This window comes from Mauremys mutica, chromosome 18 (assembly GCF_020497125.1).
Source record: "Mauremys mutica isolate MM-2020 ecotype Southern chromosome 18, ASM2049712v1, whole genome shotgun sequence".
NCBI lineage: Eukaryota > Metazoa > Chordata > Testudines > Geoemydidae > Mauremys > Mauremys mutica.
This window is the reverse complement of record NC_059089.1, coordinates 25,977,242-26,002,021: the sequence shown is the minus strand read 5'-3', so window position 1 is coordinate 26,002,021 and position 24,780 is coordinate 25,977,242. Positions and strand designations below refer to the sequence as shown.

General features: G+C 39.9%; 1 protein-coding gene across 7 annotated transcripts in view; it reads left to right on the top strand.

Annotated features, from left to right (window-relative positions):
* Positions 1-24,780, top strand: part of DENND1A (DENN domain containing 1A) — a 363,162-nt gene that overhangs the window by 200,707 nt on the left and 137,675 nt on the right. For all 7 annotated transcript variants that reach the window (XM_044992540.1, XM_044992536.1, XM_044992539.1 and 4 more), the window contains 2 exons: positions 7,938-7,983; positions 23,711-23,812. In XM_044992540.1, coding sequence (XP_044848475.1) covers positions 7,938-7,983; positions 23,711-23,812 — 148 coding nt within the window. The remainder of the gene's footprint in view (positions 1-7,937; positions 7,984-23,710; positions 23,813-24,780) is intronic.

Here is a 24,780-nt window from a genome sequence, read left to right as displayed (position 1 = left end):
CATCCTAACTCAAAAAGTATTGCAGCCAACATGGCAATTATTTACTAGTCCTTGTCCTAATAGATAAAGAAAAACTGATCACAGAACAAAAAATTAATGTTATTTTAAGTACAACTGATCATGACTTGATCGCACTTATAATGTGTAAGCAGAATAAAGTCCAGACCAGCAATGTACCCTTTGTTTTTTAATAGGGCTACTTTCACAAAGCTGAAACACACTTATGAGCCAAATAAGCTGGGAGGAAGAATTTAATCAGAAAGATGTGAATGATAATTGACAGTCATTTAAGAACACCTTACTTTATGCCCAAAAATTCACACTTGAGGAAGGAAGGTGGTGCTGGGGGGTGGGGGGGAGGTTGGTTTTTTTAGCTCAGTGGTCCTCAAACTTTTGTATTGGTGACCCCTTTCACACAGCAAGCCTCTGAGAGTGACACTCTTATAAATTAAAAACATATTTTTTATATTTAACACTATTATAAATAATGGAGGTGAAGTGGGGTTTGGGGGTGGAGGCTGGCAGCTCGTGTCCCCCATATAATAACCTTGCAACACCCAGTTTGAGAACCCCTGCCTTAGCTGGAGCATTCACTTCTCTCTTTCACATCTGCACCCTTCTAATTTTCCTCTTTATAAGAGAGTCAAGACTTCATCCTTGCCTTCCTTTCTACCTTTGGAAGGATTCTTCAAGACCAAAAAAACCCCATTCTTTTATGTTGAGCTAAATATCTATTTCATGTGGCAGTGTACAGAGGTGAAAATTCCAGAAATCTCTGCTTATGGCATAAGAATCTGTCTGTTCCAACAAGATTACTGCTTGTACTGAAGAAGATGGAGTAGAGAGACCATTGTGCTACTAACTTATTCCAGTCATGTGCTCCTTCCCAGTTAGCTTCCAGCTTTAACTCTTACTCATTGAGAGAGTGGTAGTGAGGTCTGTTTTTTGGTTATGAGCAGTTTTGCTGTACCTTCTCCACTGGGAAAGAGTTTAAGTTCAATATGGTAAACTTCGAGGTTCTCCCAGCTTTAGATTTTATACCTTCATGCCAGATTCCTCTTCTGTTGGAAAACAGAATGATAGGGGAGATGTTTGAACCAATATTGTTGAGATCAGTGGCATAGCAGCAAATGACGAGAGTACCTGGATCTGAGATACTGATGTGTATAGCCAGTATGTCTGCACTAGCATCTGTGGCCCATGTCTCTGGCCAGCATGTCTCTGAATAGCAATCAAGTGGAAGTTACCAATATTTTTATATCAATGAAAGAATCATGGGGTGGTTTGTTGTTTTTTGTTTTTTCTTTTGTTTCTGCAATTTGCTCCCTGGTGCCATGACCAGTTCCCACTGGAAAATTACCCTCTTCTTTCCCCCCTTCTTCCTCTTTTTGTGTGTTCTCTCTCCTTTAACTTAGCCTGGAGGGAGAATCTGTCTAAGCCTTATAAAATGGGCTGGTGTCTCTTTGTTGCCCAGAATACAAGGTCCCTGATTGTGTTGTGGGGGCTCTGCCAAAGAGAACAGGATCTCTTCTAAGGTGAATAAACCAGCTTTTATAACCCTTGATAGAGTAGTCAGCAGTTGGTATTCCTGCATATTTTTACCCAGTAGCAAGTTGAGAGCCACCTTTTCAGACCACTTTGCAGCAACTGTGGAACCAAGTGTGTCTGTTAGTGTGCAGTCTTCTTTTTACACACACCCCTTTCAAAATCCCCACGTGGTTGAGATTTGCTCCTTTATCTGGCCAGAGAGGATAATCCCTGCTGATCAAGAGTCTGAGCTCAGACCTTGAACTCTACTCTCCTGCACAAACCTGCCACTAGATGTCTTGGGCCAAACTGGTACATCCCTGTGCTTGCTAAATGCCCCAATGTAATGATTCTTTTGGTTCCTTTGTTGCAATGTTTTCTAGGTTCATCTACTTTAAAATTTAAAAAATAGTGTTTCTAATTTGCATCAAATAAATAAAAGTTTTGGGCCAGTTTCTGCCACCCTTCAGTGAATAGTTTCATGGGAAATCAGTGGGACTGCTTGCAGAGTAAGGTTCTACTCAGCATGCGTAAGGGTGCAGAATAAGACTATGTTTATACCTCGGGTAGGACACAAATAGAGTAAGTTTGATCTGTGACTTGTGATGGTAACTACCCATTTCCTTAGAATAATCAAGCAAAGTTGCACAAATCCCTAGGTAGCTGTAAATTATGTATCTTCTTGATGTCAGTCATTTTTAAATTTCGTTTTGTCTTGAATGGTTGTGTGTGTGTGTATATATATATATTTTTTTTAAATTAGTACTTAAGCAGAAATGTCCTTCTATTTCATCTGCCTCTCTTCCAATTAGTAGTTGCTCACCTCTTGGGAAAATAATTAAGGGGTCTGTAGTTAGTCAGAAGGAAGGAATTAAACAAATTGTAAAAATGCAGTTACAACGAATGAGCAATATGAAGCCATTAAATACACAATATCCATATTGATGCTTACGTATTGCTACTCTTATTATTTGATATTTACCCATACAACTCGTTTGATTATAAATAACCCTGTTCTGCTTGGAAAATGATACAGCAAACAGTGAGTCAGTGGCCAATCTTCTTTTTATGCCAAAAAAAAGACCCAGGCATTTATATTGCTTAAGCAAAAAGTGTGGTTGGAATTAGTGCTTTGTTAATCTGGGACTTAATAGGTATTGGCTGCCATCAAACATCTCTGTGCAATTGGTATTCATGGCTGTGGGACTGGAAGAGCAGGATGTCCCACAGTAGGTGAAAAATGAAGTGTGAGAGAAACTGTCGTGTCTGCGTCATGTGACTTTCGCCCACATGCTTTGATTGTTGTATGTTCTGTATCCACAACTAATGCCTGCTACTAAAGTTCACCATACACTTACGGGTAGGGTTGGTAGAATTCAATTTTTTGTATATAATTTGGACAGATATCTATATTTATTAGCTTTTTTCAATTTTAATTTATTTTAATTTTTCAGAGTAGGGTGATATACAGAAGTTTCTCATCTTCTCTCCCCCTCTGAACCCTCCACTTCTCTCAGTGATCCCATCCCATATCCTGATCTCCCTTGTTATCCGCTCTCATCCCTCCTCTTACTGTTCTCCTTAACCTCTCTCTCTCCCCTCTGGCTCCCCCCCCCCCCAGTCATAATTAGGACCCTACCAAATTCAGGGTCCATTTTGCTCAATTTCACAGCCAGAGGGTTTTTTAATTGGTCAGTTTCATGTTTTCAGATGTTTACATCTGAAATTTCAAGGTGTTTTAAACCAAAAAGGTAACTGGAGGTGGGTCTGTTCTTCTCGCCTCCCCCTCCCCCGAGAAGCTGTGCAGTTGAAGAGGAAGTCTTGTCCCTCCGCAGGCTGGCTGGGGGACTCCCAGCAGCAGTGAGAGATCGGACCCACATCCACAAGCCTCTTCCAACTGCAGGAACCTCTGGGGCTGCTGCCCTACCCCAGAGCTTCCTGTAGCAGGGGGAGGCACTCCGAGGTGGGTCTGATCTCCCGCTGAGAGTGAGAGCAGCCATGCAGGGGAAGGACAAGTCCTGTCCCTCCCCAGCCCAGCCAGGGCTTGCAGCTAGGAGCCCCTGGGCGGGGCTCTTATAGCAGCATGGGGAAGATCAGATTTCATGGGGAAGGGTTTGTTTTACGGTCCATGACACGTCTTTCACAGTTGTGAAATTGGAAGGGCCCTACTCATAATACAAGCACACTTTAGTCTCTCCTATCTTAAAAACAAAAAACAAACCAAAAACCCCTGATCCCTAACCTTGCTTGCCTCACCAGCTACTGCCCCATATCCATTTAGTTTCTGAGCTCATTTGAACATGCTATTTACAGTCTCTCTCTGGAGTTCCTTTCCTCCAGTTCCATTTTAGACCCCTCCAATCCAGCTTCCACCACTTGCACGCCACTGAAACTACTCTCGCCAAGCTCAGAACCAGTAGTTCATCCTCATCCTCCTTGACCTGTCAGCTGTCTTTGATGCAGTCAGTTGTGCTATTTTGTCCTCCCTTTGCTTCCATATCTCTGTCATCTTCTGGTTCTTCTCCTGCTTTTCTAATGGATCCTTCCATGTGTCCTCCAGAGGATCCTCCTCATCCCTCTTGCAACTTTCTGTGCGGGTTCCACAGGGGTCTGTCTTTCATTCCATTCTCCTCTCTCTCTAAAACTTATCTCTGTAATCGTATCTGCCGACACAAATTCAACTACAGCCTCTATGGTAAGGACTCAGATCTACCTCTGTACTCAGACCTGTCTCCATCTGTCCAAATTCAAATCTCAGCTTCTCTCTTGGACATGTCCTCGGGGATGTCTGTCAGATTAAGCCCAGCATGGCTAAAAGAGAGCTCTTAACCATGCTGTCCCCAGCCCTCCACGTCACCAAGCCTTCCTTGCTGCTTGCTTTCTCAATCACTATGAACAACACCATCATGCTGCCTGTAACTCAGGCCCGTAACCTGGTCTCCATCTTGGACTTAAACCTCTCTCTAGGTCAGGGGTTGGCACCTTTCAGAAGTGCTGTGCCGAGTCTTCATTTCTTCACTCTGATTTAAGGTTTGGTGTGCCAGTCATACATTTTAATTTTTTAGAAGGTCTCTTTCTATAAGTCTATAATATATAACTAAATTATTGTTGTATGTAAAGTAAATAAGGTTTTTAAAATGTTTAAGAAGCTTCATTTAAAATTAAATTAAAATGCAGAGCCCCCCCGGACCGGTGGCCAGGACCCGGGCAGTGTGAGTGCCACTGAAAATCAGCTCGTGTGCAGCAGGTTGCCTACCCCTGCTCTAGGTCCTCACGTCCAGTCTGAATCATGCCAATTATTTCTTCATAATATTTCTAACACACAGCTTTACTGTTCTATTCACACAGCTAAAATGCGTATCCAGGCTCTCATCATCTTGTGTCTTGATTACTGCAGCAGCCTTCTCTCTGGCCCTGAGAAATGCAACCTGGACTCATTCATATCCATTCAGAATGCTGCTGCAAAGCTCATTTTCCTAGTCCAGGGGTTCTCAAACTTCATTGCACCGCGACCCCCTTTGAACAATAAAAATTACTACGCGACCCTAGGAAGAGGACTGAAGCCTGAGCCAGCCCAACCCCCGGGTGAACGAGGAGGGGGCAAAGCTGAAGCCCAAGGGCTTCAGCCCCAGGCAGGGGGCCTATAACCTGCGTCCTGATGCCCAGGGCTGAAGCCCTCAGGCTTTGGTCCCAGGCCCCAGCAAGTCTAAGCCAGCCCTGGCGACCCCATTAAAATGGGGTTGCGACCCACAGTTTGAGAGCTGCGGCCTAATCTGTTGTTTTGACCATGTTACCCCTCACTTTGAATCCCTTCCTCTCGCTCCACCTTCTCTGTTGAATCAAACATAAGCTACTTATCTTTACATTCAAGGTTCTTTACGACCTATCCCCATCCTACGTATCATCTCTCATTCACTCTCTAGAGCTTGACTTCTTTCTCCAATTGGCTCGCTGTGCAGCTTCCATCACTCACTTATTACATTTTCAAACAAGCATCTTCATGCCTTCTCCTGTGCTGCTCCACATATTAGAGAGGAACTCCCTGTAAACCTCTGTAAAACAAACACATTATCCTTCTTCAACCCCCGCCCCCCCCTTAAAACTCTTTTTCCATGACATTAATGTCTGCGTCCCTCTGTTGTCTCTTGTCTTATAAGTAGATTGTAAGCTCTTTGGGGCAAGGACTGTCTTTTTGCTTTGTGTTTGTACAGCACCTGGGCCATAGCTTGGGCTCCTAAGCAGTACAGCAATACAAATAATAACATATTACCTTTTAAATCTGATCACTATAACCCCTCACCCCCGCACTATAACATGTTTAAGTGCTATATTTCTTTTAAATTAGATCCCTCATATTAATAAATTGGTTAGGCAATCTATCACCTAGTTATTTAATTCCAATTTTTTTAGGCTATATCTGTTTTACAGCTTCTTAGCATCTCACTTGTTGGCACCTGATTTCAGCAGTTCTGGCATTCTTATTAAATATATTATTCTCCCTAGTCCATTTGTTGATTAACTGTGGAAGATTGAAAGATTAACATGATACTATTAATTAACTTTTTACAGATTTCAGTTTTTTATGATCTATGAAGGCTGTGCTTCTGGACACATTAATAAATGTCCAGTTTTCTGGAGTAGTGCACCCTTCCTGCTTCCTTTCATTACTTTAGCCAAAGTTCCACTAGATGAGATGTTTGCAGTCTTAAGACTTCCTGCTGAGGTTCAGACTTTGTATTTTTGACATTGAAGCTGTCGTGTTCTTGAAGCTACTTAATTAGAAACACATTCATTTGAGTGTATACTGGAGAAGACTGGGACAGTACAGTTATGCACACAGGGAAGTTGTGCATTTGTGCAGCTTGCAGCTAAACTGATGGTTTACACTTTGAGTATAAAATTGTTGGGTATTTCCTTGCCCCTGGAATGTGGTCATTAGAAAAGAAGCAGTATGTGTAAAGGAAATATCTATTTCCTGCAATTAAAACATACAAAATGACAAACAAATACTCTCCAATTTGACGTTTCCTATGTAAGCCTTGAACTTTAATGTGTACACTTGTAATGTGGCAAAAGCTGAAACGAGTGGTTTCAAACACTACTGCTAACTTGTAGCACTCCCAGTGAAGCATGAACCCCAGACGACTTTAAGTGAGGAGTTACTGTACCTCATCAAGTGCACTAAATGCCCCAACAACTACTTTGTGGGTGAAACCAGACAATTACAATGCTCTTGGATGAATTTATTCAGAAAATGGGTTTAAAAAGGCACTAAGTTCATTATACCAATGGATGCTTAGGGCAAAATTCTGCACTTAGATATAGGTGTGTAACTCTCATCAGTCACACAGAATGTTAGCTCTTCAATGCATGAGCTAATTTACTCCATCTTTTGTACTGTGCTGAGCACATTTGTCAGCACTCAACAAACAGGCTGCAAAGAGTCTTGTGGCACCTTATAGACTAACAGACGTTTGGGAGCATGAGCTTTCGTGGGTGAATACCCACTTCGTTGGATGCATGTAGTGGAAATGCATGCATGCATCTGACGAAGTGGGTATTCACCCACGAAAGCTCATGCTCCCAAACGTCTGTTAGTCTATAAGGTGCCACAAGACTTAGTCTGGATCTGTAAAAGCAGCAAACACGGCTACCCCTCTGATACTTAACAAACAGGCTGTTATAGTTACATCAATGGTTATTAGCCAGGATGGGCAGGGATGGTGTCCCTAGCCGCTGTTTGCCAGAAGCTGGGAATGGGCGATGGAATGGCTCACTTGGTGATTATCTGTTCTGTTCATTCTCTCTACGGCACCTGGCGTTGGCCACTGTCGGAAGACAGCATACTGGGCTAGATGGACTGGTTTCTGCTGTTTTCTATAATATGGGAGTCTGTATCAGGATCTGTTGAATTCAGCAATAAATAAATATTAAAATGCTCTCTTCTTGGCATGCTTTGGCCAAAGGATCAAGAGCTTGTCCTATTTGGTGACGTATACAAGTAATTTAACCACAGTGTTTCATATGGGCAAACCTCTCTAAATGATATTATTTGAAGAAGAGTGAATCCACAGATGTCCATGGTGTCATTCTGGATGTATTCATAATAAAATAATATGTTTAGTAGCTTCCCTCCTTTAACTGCTATTTTTTAGTAACAACAACTTCACCTTGCAAGCCGCAGTGGAAAATTATTAAATTAGAGACAGTGGCTTTCAAATTAAGAGATAAGTCTTCAAAATAAAACTGACATTTTTCGGCTCAAATGGAATGTTGCATCTGGATTTCTATTTTTAAATAAAATTTAATCCTGTATCCCTGTTATCTGTATACAGCTGGCTTTTTTAAGTGTGTGTTAATAATCTCCAGCATTATTTGAATATAAATAAGCTGTTTGTTTCTCTTCACAGTGCCCCGATGCCCTACCTCATTGGAATACATTTAAGTTTAATGGAGGTAAGTCTCTCCCCTCGTCCCTCAGAGTAGTATGTATTTCTATGATTTAGGCCCTATTCCTGCAAACACTTACACACATGCTTCAACATCTTTATTAATGATCTGGATGATGAGATGGATTGCACCCTCAGTAAGTTTGCAGATGACACTAAGCTGTGGGGAGAGGTAGATACGCTGGAGGGTAGGGATAGGGTCCAGAGTGACCTAGACAAATTGGAGGATTGGGCCAAAAGAAATCTGATGAGGTTCAACCAGGACAAGTGCAGGGTCCTGCACTTAGGAAGGAAGAATCACATGCACTGCTACAGGCTGGGGACCGACTGGCTAAGCAGCAGTTCTGCAGAAAAGAACCTGAGGATTACAGTAGACGAAATATGAGTCAGCTGTGTGCCCTTGTTGCCAAGAAGGCCAACGGCATATTGGGCTGTATTAGTAGGAGCATTGCCAGCAGATCAAGGCAAGTGATTATTCCCCTCTATTTGGCACTGATGAAGCCACACCTGGAGTACTGTGTCCAGTTTTGGTCCCCCCACTACAGAAGCGATGTGGACAAATTGGAGAGAGTCCAGCAGAGAGCAATGGAAATTATTAGGGGGCTGGGGCACATGACTTACGAGGAGGGACTGAGGGAACAGGGGTTATTTAGTCTGCAGAAGAGAAGAGTGAGGGGGATTTGATAGCAGCCTTCAACTACCTGAAGGGGGGTTCCAAAGAGGATGAAGCTAGGCTGTTCTCAGTGGTGGCAGATGACAGAACAAGGAGTAATGGTCTCAAGTTGCAGTGGGGGAGGTCTAGGTTGGATATTAGGAAACACTATTTCACTAGGAGGGTGGTGAAGCACTGGAATGGGTTACCTAGGGAGCTGGTGGCATCTCCATCCTTAGAGGTTTTTAAGGCCTGGCTTGACAAATCCCTGGATGGGATGATTTAGTTGGTGTTGGTCCTGCTTTGAGCAGGGGATTGGACTAGATACCTCCTGAGATCTCTTCCAACCCTAATAGTCTATGATTCTGTGATTCTATGCTTAAATTTAAGCACATGATTGAAACTAAACATGTGCCTAAATGTTTTCAGCACGGGAACCTAATTTGATTGCTTGCACGCTTCTGGAAAACTCATGACTACACTTTGGATACTATTTTCAACCCAGTGATCAGAGTCCAGCATATCTGTGTGTGTGAGAGAGACACACAAGACAGACAGACAGACATGGTGTGAACCCTGTTGTTTCATTTGACCAATTTACTACTATTGAATTTAACTCTGTCAGAGTGGATCAGGCTTGATTTTTTTTAACAATATTGACCATCTCTACTTTGCCATTTTTAGGCTTTTATAGATTTGGTGATCATTAGTTTCTAAAGCTCAAGATGATAGGTCCAGGAGCAGGGATCTTACCATCAATAAGAAAAACCTGCCCGCCTTGCAGGATTTAGGAACATGTAAAACAACTGGAAATAATCCCCAAGCACCATGGACTGTAATTTTCAAAAGAACCCATGGAAGCAAATCACCCAATTCCCACTTTTTTTCAATAGGGGGTGCCTAGGAACCTAGTTTCAACCTAGGGCTCCTTTGAAAATCCTAGCCGTTGGGTAATATTTTCAAATGTCACTTAAATGGTTGTAGAGAGACAAGGTGGATGAAGTAATTTCTTTTATTGAATGTCTTTTATTGAACAGAAGTTGGTGGAATAATAGATATTATTTCATCCACCTTGTCTCTCTAATATCCTGGGACCAACACAGTTACAACTACACTGCATACTTAGATTGTTTTGAATATTTGTCCTTAGTCATTAGCACCGTTTAACAGGGCCAGTCTGAAAGCCATATGCAGTGGGAGTAGGGAAATATTGCTGCTTGGAAATCAGGGGAAGCTAAACACAGGTTAGCATTTTCAAGTTGGTAGCAGCGGCTGATGCTCAACATCTTTGACAAACAGTCCACTTAGGTACCTAACTTTAAACATCAGAGTTGAAAATTCTGTGTACAGTATCTTACAACATACAATTACTTAGTCATGCACCTCATAAAATATTTAGTGTGTAATACAAGAACATTTGGAACCTATATCAAAAACTGGTAACGTTGACATACAGACATCTGTCTCTTTTGGGTATATGTCAGCAATAATCATCTAGGGTACTGTCCCGCTAAGAGGCTAAACCTCCAGACTATGCCGTTATATATATTGTTCTAGTCATATTGTGCAAAAAACAGCTTCTGGGCAATTTTTCTGTGTTGCATTAAGCAGAAATAATCAGACAAATAGCATGACAAATGCTGCATTTTAAGAATGTTTAATGTTCAAGCTGTTTGCTTGAAAGTAGCAAACTGTTATCTGGGCTCTGAACTCAGTCTCCCCAATTGATAAACAACTTGAATTAAGAACATAAGAACAGCCATACTGGGGTGAGACCAAAGGTCCATCTAGCCCAGTATCCTGTCTTCCAACAGTGGCCAGTGCCAGGTGCCCCAGAGGGAATGAACAGAACAGGTAATCATCAAGTCATCCATCCTGTCGCCTATTCCCAGCTTCTGGCAAACAGAGGCTAAGGACACTATCCCAGCTAATAGCCATTGATGGACCTATCCTCCATGAATTTATCTACTTCTTTTTTAAACCCTGTTATAGTCTTGGCCTTCACAACATCCTCTGGCAAGAAGTTCCACAGGTTGACTGCACTGTATGAAAAAATACTTCCTTTTGTTTGTTTTAAACCCGCTGCCTATTAATTTCATTTGGTGGCCCCTAGTTCTTGTGTTATGCGAAGGAATAAATAGCACTTCCTTATTTACTTTCTCCACACCAGTCATGATTTTATAGACCTCTATCATATCGCCCCCAGTAATCTCTTTTCGAAGCTGAAAAGTCCCAGTCTTATTAATCTCTCCTCATATGGTAGCCGTTCCATACCCCTAATCATTTTTATTGCCCTTTTCTGAACCTTTTCCAAGCCCACTATATCTTTTTTGAGATGGGGCGACCGCATCTACACACAGTATTCAAGATGTGGGCGTACCATGGATTTATATAGAGGCAGTATGATATTTTGTGTCTTCTTATTTATCCCTTCCTTAATGATTCTCAACATGCTGTTTGCTTTTTTGACTGCAGCTGCGCATTGAGAGGATGTTTTCAGAGAACTATCCACAATCACTCCAAGATCTTTCTTGAGTGGTAACACCTAATTTAGATTCCATCATTTTATATATATACAGTTGGGATTATGTTTTCCAATGTGCATTACTTTGCATTTATCAACACTGAATTTTATCTATCACCCAGTTTTGAGAGATCCTTTTGTAGCTCTTTGCAGTCTGTCTAGTACTTAACTATTTTGAGTAGTTTTTATATCATCTGCAAATTTTGCCACCTCGCTGTTTACCCCTTTTTTCTAGATCATTTATGAATATGTGAAATAGGACTGGGACCAGTACAGACCCCTGGGGGACACCACTATTTACCTCTCTCCATTCTGAAAACTGACCATTTATTCCTACCCTTTGTTTCCTATCTTTTAACCAGTTACCAATCCATGAGAGAACCTTCCCTCTTATCCCATGACAGCTTACTTTGCTTAAGAGCCTTTGGTGAGGGACTTGGTCAAAGGCTTTCTGAAAATCTAAATACACTGTATCTACTGGATCCCCTTGTCCACATGCTTGTTGACCCCCCAAATTCTGGTAGATTGGTGAGGCATAATTTCCCTTTACAAAAACCATGTTGACTAGTCCTTATTGACTATTACATTCATCTATATGTCTAACAATTTTATTCTTTACTATAGTTTCAACCAGTTTGCCAGGTACTGAAGTCAGGCTTACCGGCCTGTTGTTGCCGGGGTTTCCTCTGGAGCCCTTTTTAAAAATTGGCTTCACATTAGCTATTCTCCAGTCATCTGGTACAGAAGCTGATTTAAATGATAGGTTACAGACATAAGTTAGCAGTCCTGCAGTTTCACATTTGAGTTCCTTCAGAACTCTTGGGTGAATACCATCCAAATTGAGAATCTAAAATAGTGAGTTTGGTCACTGGTTTACTAGGGTACTGTTTTTATTTTATTTTGTGTTTTTACAGTGGTAAAATGCAGTATTTTAAAATGAAAAATACTGAAGCTCTAGGCTACTGGGATTATAGGCTTTTATATACCTTGTAGGGATATTTGTACTGTATTCTGCTGTTTTTGGCTACCAGTAGGTTAGATGATATTAACACACTATGCAGCACTGTTAAGGGGATGATTATGTTGTTCTTAGTTTCGCCTGTGCCACTATCCAGTATGGTGTAAAACTATACACAACAGTACATTCATGATTTGAATAGATATTAAACTTAATATGATTCAAATATAGTTTGGGGGACTTAATTCTAAACCCCACAAGTACAAATAATACATGAATTGTTGTGTTAAAACCTCTTTTTAGATAAGATCCTCACTTCAACTCTTGTCCCATATGTAATCACTCCTGGGATATGGGAACTTGCATCAAACTGAGTGTGGTGAGCCCTTTCCTACAGGAGGTTAACAAGTTTGTATCCTGCACAGTAGGCAAGCAGGAATTGGCAATGAGTCAGCATGGTCTGGTGGACTGAGCATGTGGCTGGAAACCAAGAACTCAGGAGTTCAGATCCTAGCTCATTAAGCAAGTCACTTCATCTCTGTCTTACTTTTCCCATCTTTAAGATGGGGATAATAAATTTGTGTTGTGAAGTTAATATGTGCACAGTGATTTAAAGACAAACCGTGCTATACAGGCAGTAAGTATCATTGAACTTACTACATCAGAGCCCTTAACTGTCAATTCTTTCCCTCCTCCCCCAATTACAAAGATGGAATCACCTCTCCAAAGCCATTTTTGTGAGTCTGAAAACTTTCCATGTAAATGTTGTGTTCTGTTGTAGTTCATAGTCTCTTTCTTGTTTCTAGAGAAGATTTATTAACTCTGTTCTCTTACAGTTTTGTGGTAGCTCTAGTGGGAAAGGAGTTGTACTATAGGCTTCCTTGTTAATTCATGTGTCTGTGTTATTTCCAAGAATGGTCAAGGCTAAGGAGGGATAAAATGATACAAAGAATGGATCAATGGGAGAATGGGAAGGTTCAAATTCAGGCCCAGTATCCAAATGCCCAGAATGCTAGAAATGGGACTCACCCACCAGCTTTGGATATGGAGTTTTCTAAATTTCAAGGACATTCAGATCTAGTGTCTCAGGGGCCATCTGCATTGTACAGTGCAGTCTTAGGAAAGGCGATCTGTTTTTTCCTCTTCTAGTAGAGATGATTGTGTGTCACTAAAGAACATATGATTTGATACTTTTGGTCAACTAGAACAATGTTCTCCCTCTTGTCATTATTCTTCCTCCTATGTAGCCTTTCTTCCTGAGAAGACAGACAGTATGTACAAATGCTTGTTTCCTCCTGGCTTCATATTGCAACAAATATTACGTTAACTGATCAAATCAGAGTAGTGGTGAAGATTAATGTTTGGCGTTAAGGTGAAAACTGATTTGTTTGCCTAATCTGTGCAAATGTGATTTACACTCTAGATTTATGAGACAGTGGGTTTCGGATAATACATCTTCAGGCACTTAGATGTTAAGTGTTGGAGCCATGTAAATATCTAGATAGATAACCTAGCATCCATTGTTCTATGCTTTTTTTGTATAGCACAAGAACTTTTCTGCCCCATACTGTTTAGCAGTGTGTATCCAGTATGTTTTTTTGATAAACCATAGCTTCTGGAACACAGACATATTGGTGAAGTGTTGCTATTCGAAGTCCCATGTAAAATTAAAAACAAATAAACAAACAAAACTCCTGTCCTTCCTCTGCAGTAAAAGATCCATTTTCTGTGTCTTGGATATCTTTGCCTTTGCCTTAAAAATAAATAAATAAATAAAATCTACCAGGGGCTATTTGATCTAATATTTACTAGTAAGTAAACCATAATTTGTCTGCACCCTGGCCAGGGGGAAGATAGGCTTTTGTCAAATTAGCCAGATTATTACTGTAGTTTTACTGCAGTTTACCTGTTAGCCTGTTTCTAATGCTGAAAGCTTGTTACTTTTTTTGAACATAGAAAAATATATTGAATCTTTCAACCATGTTAGCGCAATATTTTAGCATCAGAGGATTCACTTATGTTCTTAACAGTTGTGTATTGTTTAAGATCTGCTATTTGACAGTGTTTCAATAGTAAAATAATAAAGTATAATTAAAAGGATATTCTAATTGTCCAATATATAGATCAGTAGAAAATGTTTAATTAAATTAATATACAAATTACAGCCTAGATGTCTTTCAAAGTGCTTGACACACACAAAGATTCTTGTTCGAGGATGAGAAGAGCCTAAGGCCCCTGATCCTGCAATCAGATCCAGGCAGGTGGGACCCTTGTGCCTATACGGAGTCCCATGGAAGAAATTGAGGTTCCCCATGTATTCAACTTTCTGCCACAGATAGCTTAAATTCCAGGATCAGGGCATTCCTACATACATTTTTCCAAATTCTGTTTTTAGTGGGAGCCTAAATATGGAAACATCTCTATGGAGAAAAAAGTAGCTAAAGCGTGGTTAACTGGGAGATAAGAAGTGAATAATTTATTTGATTTGTCTTTAGGGTCTTTTCTTTAGAAAAAGTTCTCAAACTGGTTCCCTCTAAAAGGAATTATTGGAGTAATGTAAATACTTTTTTTTTCTTTAACATATACCCTCTTTTCTATTCCCACAGACATTTCCAAACAATTGTGCACCTTAGATTTGGCTTTGAGTTTCTGGTGTGGCATTGGGTCTATATAGAGACAGCAAATATGTTAATGAAAAATGACAATTTTTTCTGATGATTAAAATATCAAATGTATCCATTGACTGTTAAATCTAATTTGGTGTGACTGAAATGTTCTCTAGTGAGATAAGATAATCTCCTGTTACAGGTCAGAGGGCACTAGCTGATTTATGAGGGAAAATCCTGGTAGAAAATATGGAACTGTGTGGTGCTCTTATTTTTCAGTCTTTCTATCATCACCTAGTTAGTCATTCTATATAAGATTTCCATTTAGCAATCCATAAAGAGACTTCAAAGAAGACTAAAAGTTTATAAGCTGTTATATAAGCAAGGCTTGGACTATTACATGAATAATGGGGCACACTTATGGTACTAATCGAATTCATATTAGATAAAGATAAGTATTTAGTACTGATAAATAGTAGTGAGATAAGATAATGAAACCATCTCAAATTAACTTGTTCCTTCAATCTTCCACTTCTGTTACTACCCCTATATTAAACGTTATTTCAGAGTACACATTATTTTAAGTTAGTCTTTGTGTATGAACAGTGCTAAACTTAGTTGGCAACCTCTCTATGTTTTGTCATAGTAAGTGATTGGTTCAGCAACTGTTTTTGTAGCTGAAACGATTAGTGCGATGGTGCTGATTGAAGAGGAATGCCCTTGACCTAGTAGGATATCTATTGGGATTTAAGCACATGTGGTTTTGTTTAACTGTTTTGGGATATTCCTTTGTAGCTGTCAGATATTCAATTGTTGACAGTACAATCTTCCATTCAGCGCTTACCACAGTCATAGCCGTTGTGTAAATATGCAATACCGCACGCCACTGTGATGCTGGATTCAGCCTTGTATAAAGAAAGGACATTGCATACGTTTAAGAAACCCTCATTGCTTAGGCATTCTTTATCTATGGCTACAGATATATTTTAGATCTGTCAAATTCACTGACATGTTTTTGTATACAAAATATTACAATCAAATATGTCAGCAAGGAAAATGTTTCTCTTTTATTGTATCTAAGCATGAGGAACAGTTACCAAGATCAAAATCCGGTATCTGCATATTGTATCTGCATATCCTGTGACAACTATGTCTACTGCCACTGTACTTTTGTTTATCTCAGTGGCAGGAGACATGGTTGTCATAGGATAACTTTCAGGTTCTTCTTTAAAATCTTTAGTCTGGTTGGACACAGTAAGTATCTGATAAGAGTTGTAGAAATAGTCTCTGGACCTTCCCTATGTAATTAGTTCTTAGTTGCACTCACACACCCATTCTGTAAGTACCTATTAATTCTTTGCCATTAGCCATTGAGGTTTTTCAGTAATACTGATGATTGTGTATTTTTGCATTTGTATCATTAGGTGGGATAATCTTTAGTGCTTCTTAAAGGGTTTAACTTGTGAACTTGATAAGTGTATTATCATGCTGTGGCTTTTGTACAAATAACTTTGGAAATAGTTTCCAAATTTTATAATAAGGAAATAGCAAAGATGTGGGAACATGAAAAAGCATTCTTTAATTCAAGATTTAAAGAAATAAAACAGTTTTTGGATTTGCAGATATTTTGACTGGAAAGCATTGATGTTTATTGTTCTAGAGGCAAAGATGAAATAGACCCTGAATCAGGCGTTCTCAAACTTCATTGCACTGCGACCCCCTTCTGACCACAAACATTATACACAACCCCAGGAAGGAGGACCAAAGCCTGAACCCACCCAAGCCCCACCACCCCAAGCAGGGGTCCAAAGCCAAAGCCCCAAGGATTTAGCCCCGGGCAGGAGGCCTGTAACCTGAGCCTTGCTGCCCAGGGCTTCAGCTTTGGCCCAGGCGGTAGGGCTTGGGCTTCAGCCCCGGGCCCCAGTAAGTCTAAGCCGGATTTGGTGACTCCATTAAAACGGGGTCCCAACCCCCTTTGAGGCCCTGACCCACAGTGTGAGAACCACTGACCCAAATGCATGAAAAGTAATTTTTAAGATGGTCTATCATTGAAAAATGACTTTGGATTTAAAAAGGGATTCTGGATATGTTGTTATATGAAGTTTTTAGAAGAGATCTTTATTAATTTCAGCCCTGAAAAACTTTTCAGTAACTGCAGAAAGAAGCCTTTTCCTGTGTCGCCCAATAGTATTGGATCACATCAGCACTAGTGATTTTTGTCATTCAGTTTGCAGCAGCTGCTTGTGATAAGGATCTTGAGAATCACCTGTGTAGGATCAGGGCTACTGCACATCAAGGTTAGGAGACTGGCGGAAGAGTGGAAGATGCACAGGAGGGGGTAGTAGGCCACCTGCTGTGCCAGGATCAAAGGGTTGAAAGGTCAAAGGGTACATTTAGCTTAACCATATCTGCCTGTTGAATAGCTATTTCAGATTGTAAATCTAAGGCTGATTTCATTAAGTCCTTCTGGCTGCTGTTGGGGCATGAAATAATAAAATTTTATATCCGTTGCTTTTCCTGCTTCTGGTAGCCAGATTGACACATTGTTGTCTGCAGTATTTTGGTGTTCTTAGGTAAATAAACTGTAAACATTAATTGTCAGTGATGTAGACAAGTCATAAAGCAAACAGATCTTAGACTAATTGTTGTGAATGATACTTTGCATTCTAAGAAAGTATATAAAATTATGATAGAAAATGTATTATTTTTGTTTTGTAAACTTTCTGAACATTTGTTTTTTTAGTAAGAAAATAGGTTTTCTGTCTCCTATCTCCCACTTCAGTATTTGTAATATGCCCATCTCCTTTGTATCGGATCAAGAAGAGCCACTGTGAAGTTCAATTTGTCTCAAAATTTAAATTGTTTAAAAAAAGCTAAAAATCCTAAAACCGAGAGAGATTTTTTTTTAATCTAGTGACAATAGTTTATCTTATACAAATAGAATTTTTTATTTGAAACTCAAATGTAGTAGTAAGCACCTGAAAATGAAACAAATTACAAACGTAAGTGTCACTGAGTACATTGTTCAAGTGGTAGGAAAGGCAAAAAGTAAACCAAGAGCATAAATAATGAAACATAAACTGGATTTAATATTTTCTTTCACATTTAATAACAGGGGCTGTTGTTAGTAATGGTGAAGAAGTTTGTTTACAACGTGATTAATTATTGCATCTTTGCCTCACTCAGGCTCTCTTGCCTTTTTTATGCTTCTCTATTGAATATAGTTTCTCAGTGTTTTTGCAAACTTTTACATAAAATAATTTAATGATCTCAAGTGTTCAGATGCTCAAGAGGAGGACAAATCACACTAACTGCTGCTTATTTACTGGCCTGGTGTTTAAGGCCCCCTGGAGTTTGTTTCAGAAGTTAAGAGATTTTCACAGTAAAGGTGCCATTTCTGAAATTTAAAGTGCTCTTTTCACCAGGAGATAAGTTCACTCTGATTAAGTCAGTAATTCTTACTAAGCCATGTTTATGGAGGCCATAAACAATGGGTTCAGTGTGCTTGTTAAACTGGGTTTCCATACCTCTCCACTCTTTAAAAAGTGGCATTTAAAATAAAAGGCAGGTGGCGATGTTAGTCTGGCTTGCTGTATTTTATTATGAATGAATGATGGCTACCAGGAATTAAGTGAAAAGAGGGGGAAACCCTCCTTTTTATGAGCAGATTACCCATATCTTCACTGGAGTGTTTTAAATCAACACATGCAAAAGTCTATAGGAAAATTAGACAAATGCAAACTAATGCACAAATTGTCTAACATATTATGACTGTGTATGCTGCAGAGTTTATATAAAAAGAACGAGGATTACGTGTGGCACCTTAGAGACTAACAAATTTATTTGAGCATAAGCTTTCGTGGGCTAAAACTCACTTCATCGAATGCATGCAGTGGAAAATACAGTAGGAAGATAGAGAACATGAAAAAATGGGTGTTGCCATACCCACTTAACGAGAGTAATTAATTAAGGTGAGCTATTAGGTGAGCTGTTATCAGCAGGAGAAAAAAAACTTTTGTAGTAATAATCAGGATGGCCCATTTCCAACAGTTGACAGCTATTACAGGTATATACAGCTATTTCTAGTCATATTTTCCTCTTATTCTCTGTACTGTTAGTAAAATACTGACTTAATAGATCTACTTAATTTTATTAAGCATGCAGTGCATTGTTTCCAATATTTTGTTTAGCTAGTTAGGCGGCTGTGATAAATAGAATATTATTCTTTGTGATTTACTGATAATGAATTTGATATTAGGGTGTGGGGTTGGAGAATCAATGAGAATATTAATAAATTGTAGCTATTTGTACCTTTTGGAACTTGGTGCATTTAAGGTGAAAAGCAGATTTGCAAGTTGGGGGTGTTTGAGAGCTGTCACATGAGAAGTGGCTTTGATTCCCAGACTCTGTCTCTTGCTCCCTGGGCTGAAGGATGCCACCATTAGAAGAGAACTACTCAATCCAGAAGTGTCTTTTTAAGGTACCCAAAGAGTTGTAACCTATCTTCCTTGATAAAGACATTTGTTGAGAAAGGATGCTGCTTTACAGGAGGGTGAGGGTCCCAGAGCCTGGGCTAACGTGTACATTGCAGTTTTATAGCCCCACTGCCTAGGCCCTAGAAGCCCGAGTCAGCTGACACGGGCCAGTGATGGGTGTATGATTCCAATGCAGACATACCCATAGATTCTTCATCCAAGTTACAGAAACACTTACTGGCAAGTTCAAATTTGCATCTGTAGGCCACTGCTGCTGCTCCTGTAATAATCAAGAGGAGGTATAATCCCTTCTGTCTTGTCCTTCTGGTGCTCAATTTTTAAAAGCTTCTGGCTTTGGTTAAGCACATAGCTAACGATTTTTTTGTTGGAGCTTTCAAGAGTCCTCTGAGTATAACTGAAATTTTTAATTTTCTGAAGCAGGAAGGAGCAAATCAGTTTGTCTGCTGCTTCCTGACTCCCAGAAGAAGCAAGACTGCTGGGTTACCTTAGAGTTTATCAGATTTAAGCCAACTGAGTGACCTTTTGGTTCCTGAGAGTGGGGAGGGAAGTATCTTGCTTTTCATGAAGGACTTGTGCTTCTTTTGTAAGGAAAGAATTATATGGAATACTCTTCCCTTAAAATCAGACTTAATTAGTTTGTAGATCTGATGGCAAATATTCCCCCCCCCCCCAAAAAAAAAAAAACACAACAACAAAAAACTCCAAGTTGGGTTCTGTGCATAAGACAGTGACCTATTTATAGTATGTGGCAATTAAATAGATCAGGTGAGAGTTTTAGCTATAATTTGGCATTGAGCATTTAACCTTAAATACACCATTTAAGGCCAGAAATTTCAGAAAGAGAAGCTTAACTTTAGGGTTGAAAGTGCAGACTTAGGCACCTATGGATATATCTATACTGCAAAAAACAAAAACAAAAAAAATCCACAACCAAACAAAAGATGAAGTCATATACCTGTAGCAGCGAGTCTCAGAACCTAGGTCAGGTGACTCAGGCTCATACCATGAGACTAAATATAGCAGTGTAGATATTCCCGCTCAAGATGGAGCCCACACTTTGAAAAGTGGAGAAGGGGGAAGGTCTTGGAGACTAGGGTCCAGCGCAAGTGGGAACATCATTTGACCCAGGCTCTGAGGCTCACTGCCGGGTAGGAAGGATTACTGTGTAGATGTACCCTAAATAAGTAGCTTGATTGATTGATTGTAAGCACTTAACCACTGCTCTTGAAGTTGATTGGCTCTGCTGGGTGTGCAGTACCTTTGAAAGCTGAGGCTGCTTATTTAGGTGCCTAAGGCTGCCGGTAGTAACCTAACTTTAGGTTCCCATTTTTTAAAACTTTGATCTAAATTTTTCTTGTGCGTTCTCTCATGTATTACTTTTTGCTGACACACATTTAGTTCCCTAGCCTCCCTTTTTTAACATCCCTTTCCCCACAAATGGTTTGTTAGAGACCTGTTCTTGCTACCTAGAGGGATTGTGCATAAATGACCTAATTAATTGGCTTAAGCGACTGCTCTGTATGGTTGGAGGGTGTGAGATTAAAAGTGGTTTCTATAGCAGACTTTAAAAGCAGCCAGTTTGTTTATTCAAGAGAGTGGCACTATTGGGGGAGAGAATAGTTTACCATTTTATTGGAAAATTTCCTTTATTGCCATACTTCATTTTGTGTGTGTGTGTGTGTGTGTGTGTGTGTGTGTGTGTGTGTGTGTGTGTGTGTGTGTGTGTGTGTGTGAAAGAGAATTTGGTGTTAATGGTTCCAACTGTCAGGTGTTGTCTTTGCAGGTCCTGGGCCTGTTTACTCCATAGCAGAGCCCCTTCACCAGTCTCTAACTACAAAACCACTGCTGTTCCAGACCTAGCTCTCTCATGCTTAGAAATTGCCTGTCGCATGTACCAGTGTGGTTTGATGCCCTCCAGGATGATACCATCAGCCCTCTTTTTTTTGTAGTTGAAGCCAGTGGGTAGTCTCTGGCTTGGTGGCCTATCTACAGTATCTCACCCACTATAACACCAGTATCTGAACTCTGACCATTTGAATATTGAATATCAACCATCTGCAAACCATCTTATTAGTTGCTTCTTGGTGTCTGTTAGTTTGAAGCTGTGCAGTTGACTAGACACTGTCACCCTTTAATAGGCACATTGTTTTCTTTCCTTACCACTTGGAGGGCAGAAGTTGCATTGTCCTGAGATAACATGTCAATGAATTGCCAGTATTAAAAAAACTGAAATGAATTCCTCCACCTGTGTTTTGAACTGACTGTTCATTATGTGTTCTCCTTTCTCACTTCCTCTCGCCATCAGTACTTTTTCTCATTCCATCTTTACCTTACAGGCCAGTTTTGTGATGGAATACATTCTTGGCTCTGTCCAAGTTGCTAATGCATTTTAAGTGTCAGTCCATGTCTTCCTGATCTGGAAACATTTTTATTCTATGTCTTCTTTTCAGAAGATCCAGTATTGTTGGATGTGTGCTTCACAGGAATTCACATTTCTAGGTCCCTGTAGAAATGTAGTGTACGTAGATCAGATTTCATAGGAGGATGTTTCAAAATAAATAACATTGTGGGTTGAGATTACTATTAATTTTTCTCATCCAGCTGCCTGAATACCTCATTAGAACATGCTCAGGACCATTACCTTGCTTCTTTGGCTGGTGGCAGCCTGGGGTAGATGGAGAGAGAAGATCAAACTGAGGATCTGCTGAATAGATAGATAAATATGGTACTTGGATATTCCACTTACTTGTATGTGAATTTAAAAACTATATGTAGATACAGTTCCCAGGTTGGATGGAAAAATTGATTGTTAAGGGAATATTTAAATTCCATTATTGAAACCACCAGCAGTGCAGTTAATGTTGCTTAAGAGGGGAAATGAAATCTGGCGGTCTTCTGCTTCTTGGGTACTTAAACAGCAAAAGCTACCAAGGGCTGTTCTTTTCAAAAAGAGGCTATGCTTTTCTTCTATTGTGCATCTGTGTACCATTGTAGGAAATGTAAACATAAACGCTCAGCAACCAATGCTTTGACTTGGGGATTGGGAATAGAGTCAAAAACCTCATTCCAGCTGACCCTTGAGAAGAGGGTGTGTGCATTTGGGCTTATACTGTGGAACGTTTTTGTCCATGTATACAAACAGAAAGTTGGAAAGATTTTTGTTCCAGGAACAACATTCCAAATCTGTATCACTTTCATCCCTTTGTAATGGTTCTCTCATATGCGTATTTCCAGAAACCCTTCTGCTCCTCTGTGTTTGGTCCAGAAGACTGACAATTTCTAACTGAGTTCTGTAGCCCACAAAGTTCTTCCTCTAAAACTCTAGCTGGGCTAGACATCCACTTTCTTAGCAAATAAGTTTAGCCAAATATGTGTGGCCATGTAGTCTGTCTGTTTTGTCTTACAAAGGTTGGTTTAAGATTTGAGCATCAGTTTGCTGTGGAGTCTGCTGCTCCTAGGGTATGTCTACACAGTCGATGTTAAAGCGCTTTAACATGGCAGTGTAGTCACGTTAGGCTGTGTAGCGCTCTCCCAGCACTGTAATAAAACCACCTCCACGAGGGGAATAGCTACCAGCACTGGGAGTGCAGCTCCCAGCGCTGTGGCACTATCTACACTGCCACTTTACAGCACTGAAACTTGCATCGCTCGGGGGGAAGGGGAGGTTCACACCCCTGAGTGAAGAACGTTTCAGCCCTGTAAGTGGCAGTATAGACAAGGCCTTAGACAACATATTATATGGGTAGCCATCCAAAAGAAATAACAGGAAGTGGGATTTTTCTCAAAGCCTTGTGAGTGGGGAGGCTTGTGTTAGAATCCTGGAAGTATTTTGTAATCTTTTGTGGTGTCCTGGAAATCCTAGAATTAAGGAAGAAAAGAATTCTAGCTTCCCTCTCACTCAGTTTATCTTTAACACTGTCCATTTTGCTAAAATGTAATCTCGTTTGTGAATGAGGAGTTTTGGAGGTGCTAAGGCAAAGCCAGAGATGGTAAAGCAGACCCAAGGTTGGCCTTACTAGCACTTCATCAACTGGAAGAGCCAACTTTCTGTTTGCTATTTAAACAAAATACTGAATTTTTTTAAAAGTACTTATTTTGAATCTTGATGCGACTAGAAGTTGTGCTTTGAATCAGGATTGAAGGGGGAAACAAGAAGTAAATGAATGTTAGAAAACCTTGAAATACCTCCTTGGTTGAGTGATCTAGAAGAATATTACGATTCCTCCAGAAATCACAGTACACAGGATTCTAAGAAACGTCCTTCTGCAGGTTAAGGATTTAATTAGAAGAAATGGAAAAACAAAAACAACAAATGTTAAACAACAAACATCACGCGTGTGCGCATACACACACAGAGTGAGGAATAGGAGGAAACCACTTGCTTCTTTTAAAGTGTTTGGGGAATAGTGTAGTTAGCAGAATGTTATGTTATGATTGATGTCCCTTATGGATATTTGACTTCCCTCCCCCTCCTTTTCTTTCTTTGGTATTTTTTTAGAAAGTTAGAAATATGGCCCTGGAAGATGTGGTGATTCTTAATGTTGATACCAACACACTGGAAACTCCTTTTGATGATCTACAGAGCCTTCCCAATGATGTGGTACGTATACATTGTTTGGATATTTTAAGCTACTGCATTACTAGAAATAGCAATCCTTTTTATCTGTTTAGTTTCTAACGTATCTGATGATGGTGCCAAAGCCCCCATGTGTTCTGTTAAGTGAACTGCTTCTCCTGTCTTTATCTTTTTTGCCTGACAGAATTTAGCAATCTTTGAAGCATATGGAACCCAATAGAACATCAGGAGGCTGAAATGTAGGTTGCCTTTTGCGCGACCCCTGAGTGACAGGGAGGCAAAGTTGACACTTTTGCTGGGAATGCTGCAACTTTGATTAAAATACCCAGTTAATATGTCAGATTCCAAGTCCTCTAAAAATTACAAAGTCTTGCAGGAAGAAAAGAGAGAACATGTATGACATATCTAATGTGAAACAAAACAAAACAAAACAAATTCAAGCAGATTTTTGGGGTGGAGCAGAGTGCTGTGGAAAGAGGGAATTTCAAGCCATCCTTATATGCTAAAAGAGCAACAAAGGACTGACATTTATTTTTAGAGATACCTTAATGAATCTTTTTCCCTGGTTTCCTCCAACTGGATCTCTGAATTTCTATCAGTGTCCTATTTTTTTATAACATAATTTTGAAATCCAGTCACTTGCTTCATAATCAATTACTAAGGGCTTGACACTGCGACGATCAATCCACCAGGGGTTAATTTAGCAGGTTTATTCACGTATCTGGAGGTCGACTTAGCCCCGTAGTGTAGACCTGCCATAAGACTATTTTGTGAAAATAATTCTGAACTATTATTCCTCTATACAGGCTTCCTTTCTGGTGGTGTACTTTAGTTCCATTTAAAATGTTTAAACTAATTTTAATGGTGTAGTATAAATGTTTGGTTCTTTAACTGTACTGAGACAAAGATGTGCCCAATTTACATTTCACTGTATTGATGCCACCTGATAGTAGAGTATCTTTATTAATTAAGCTAAAAGAGGAGATGAGTGG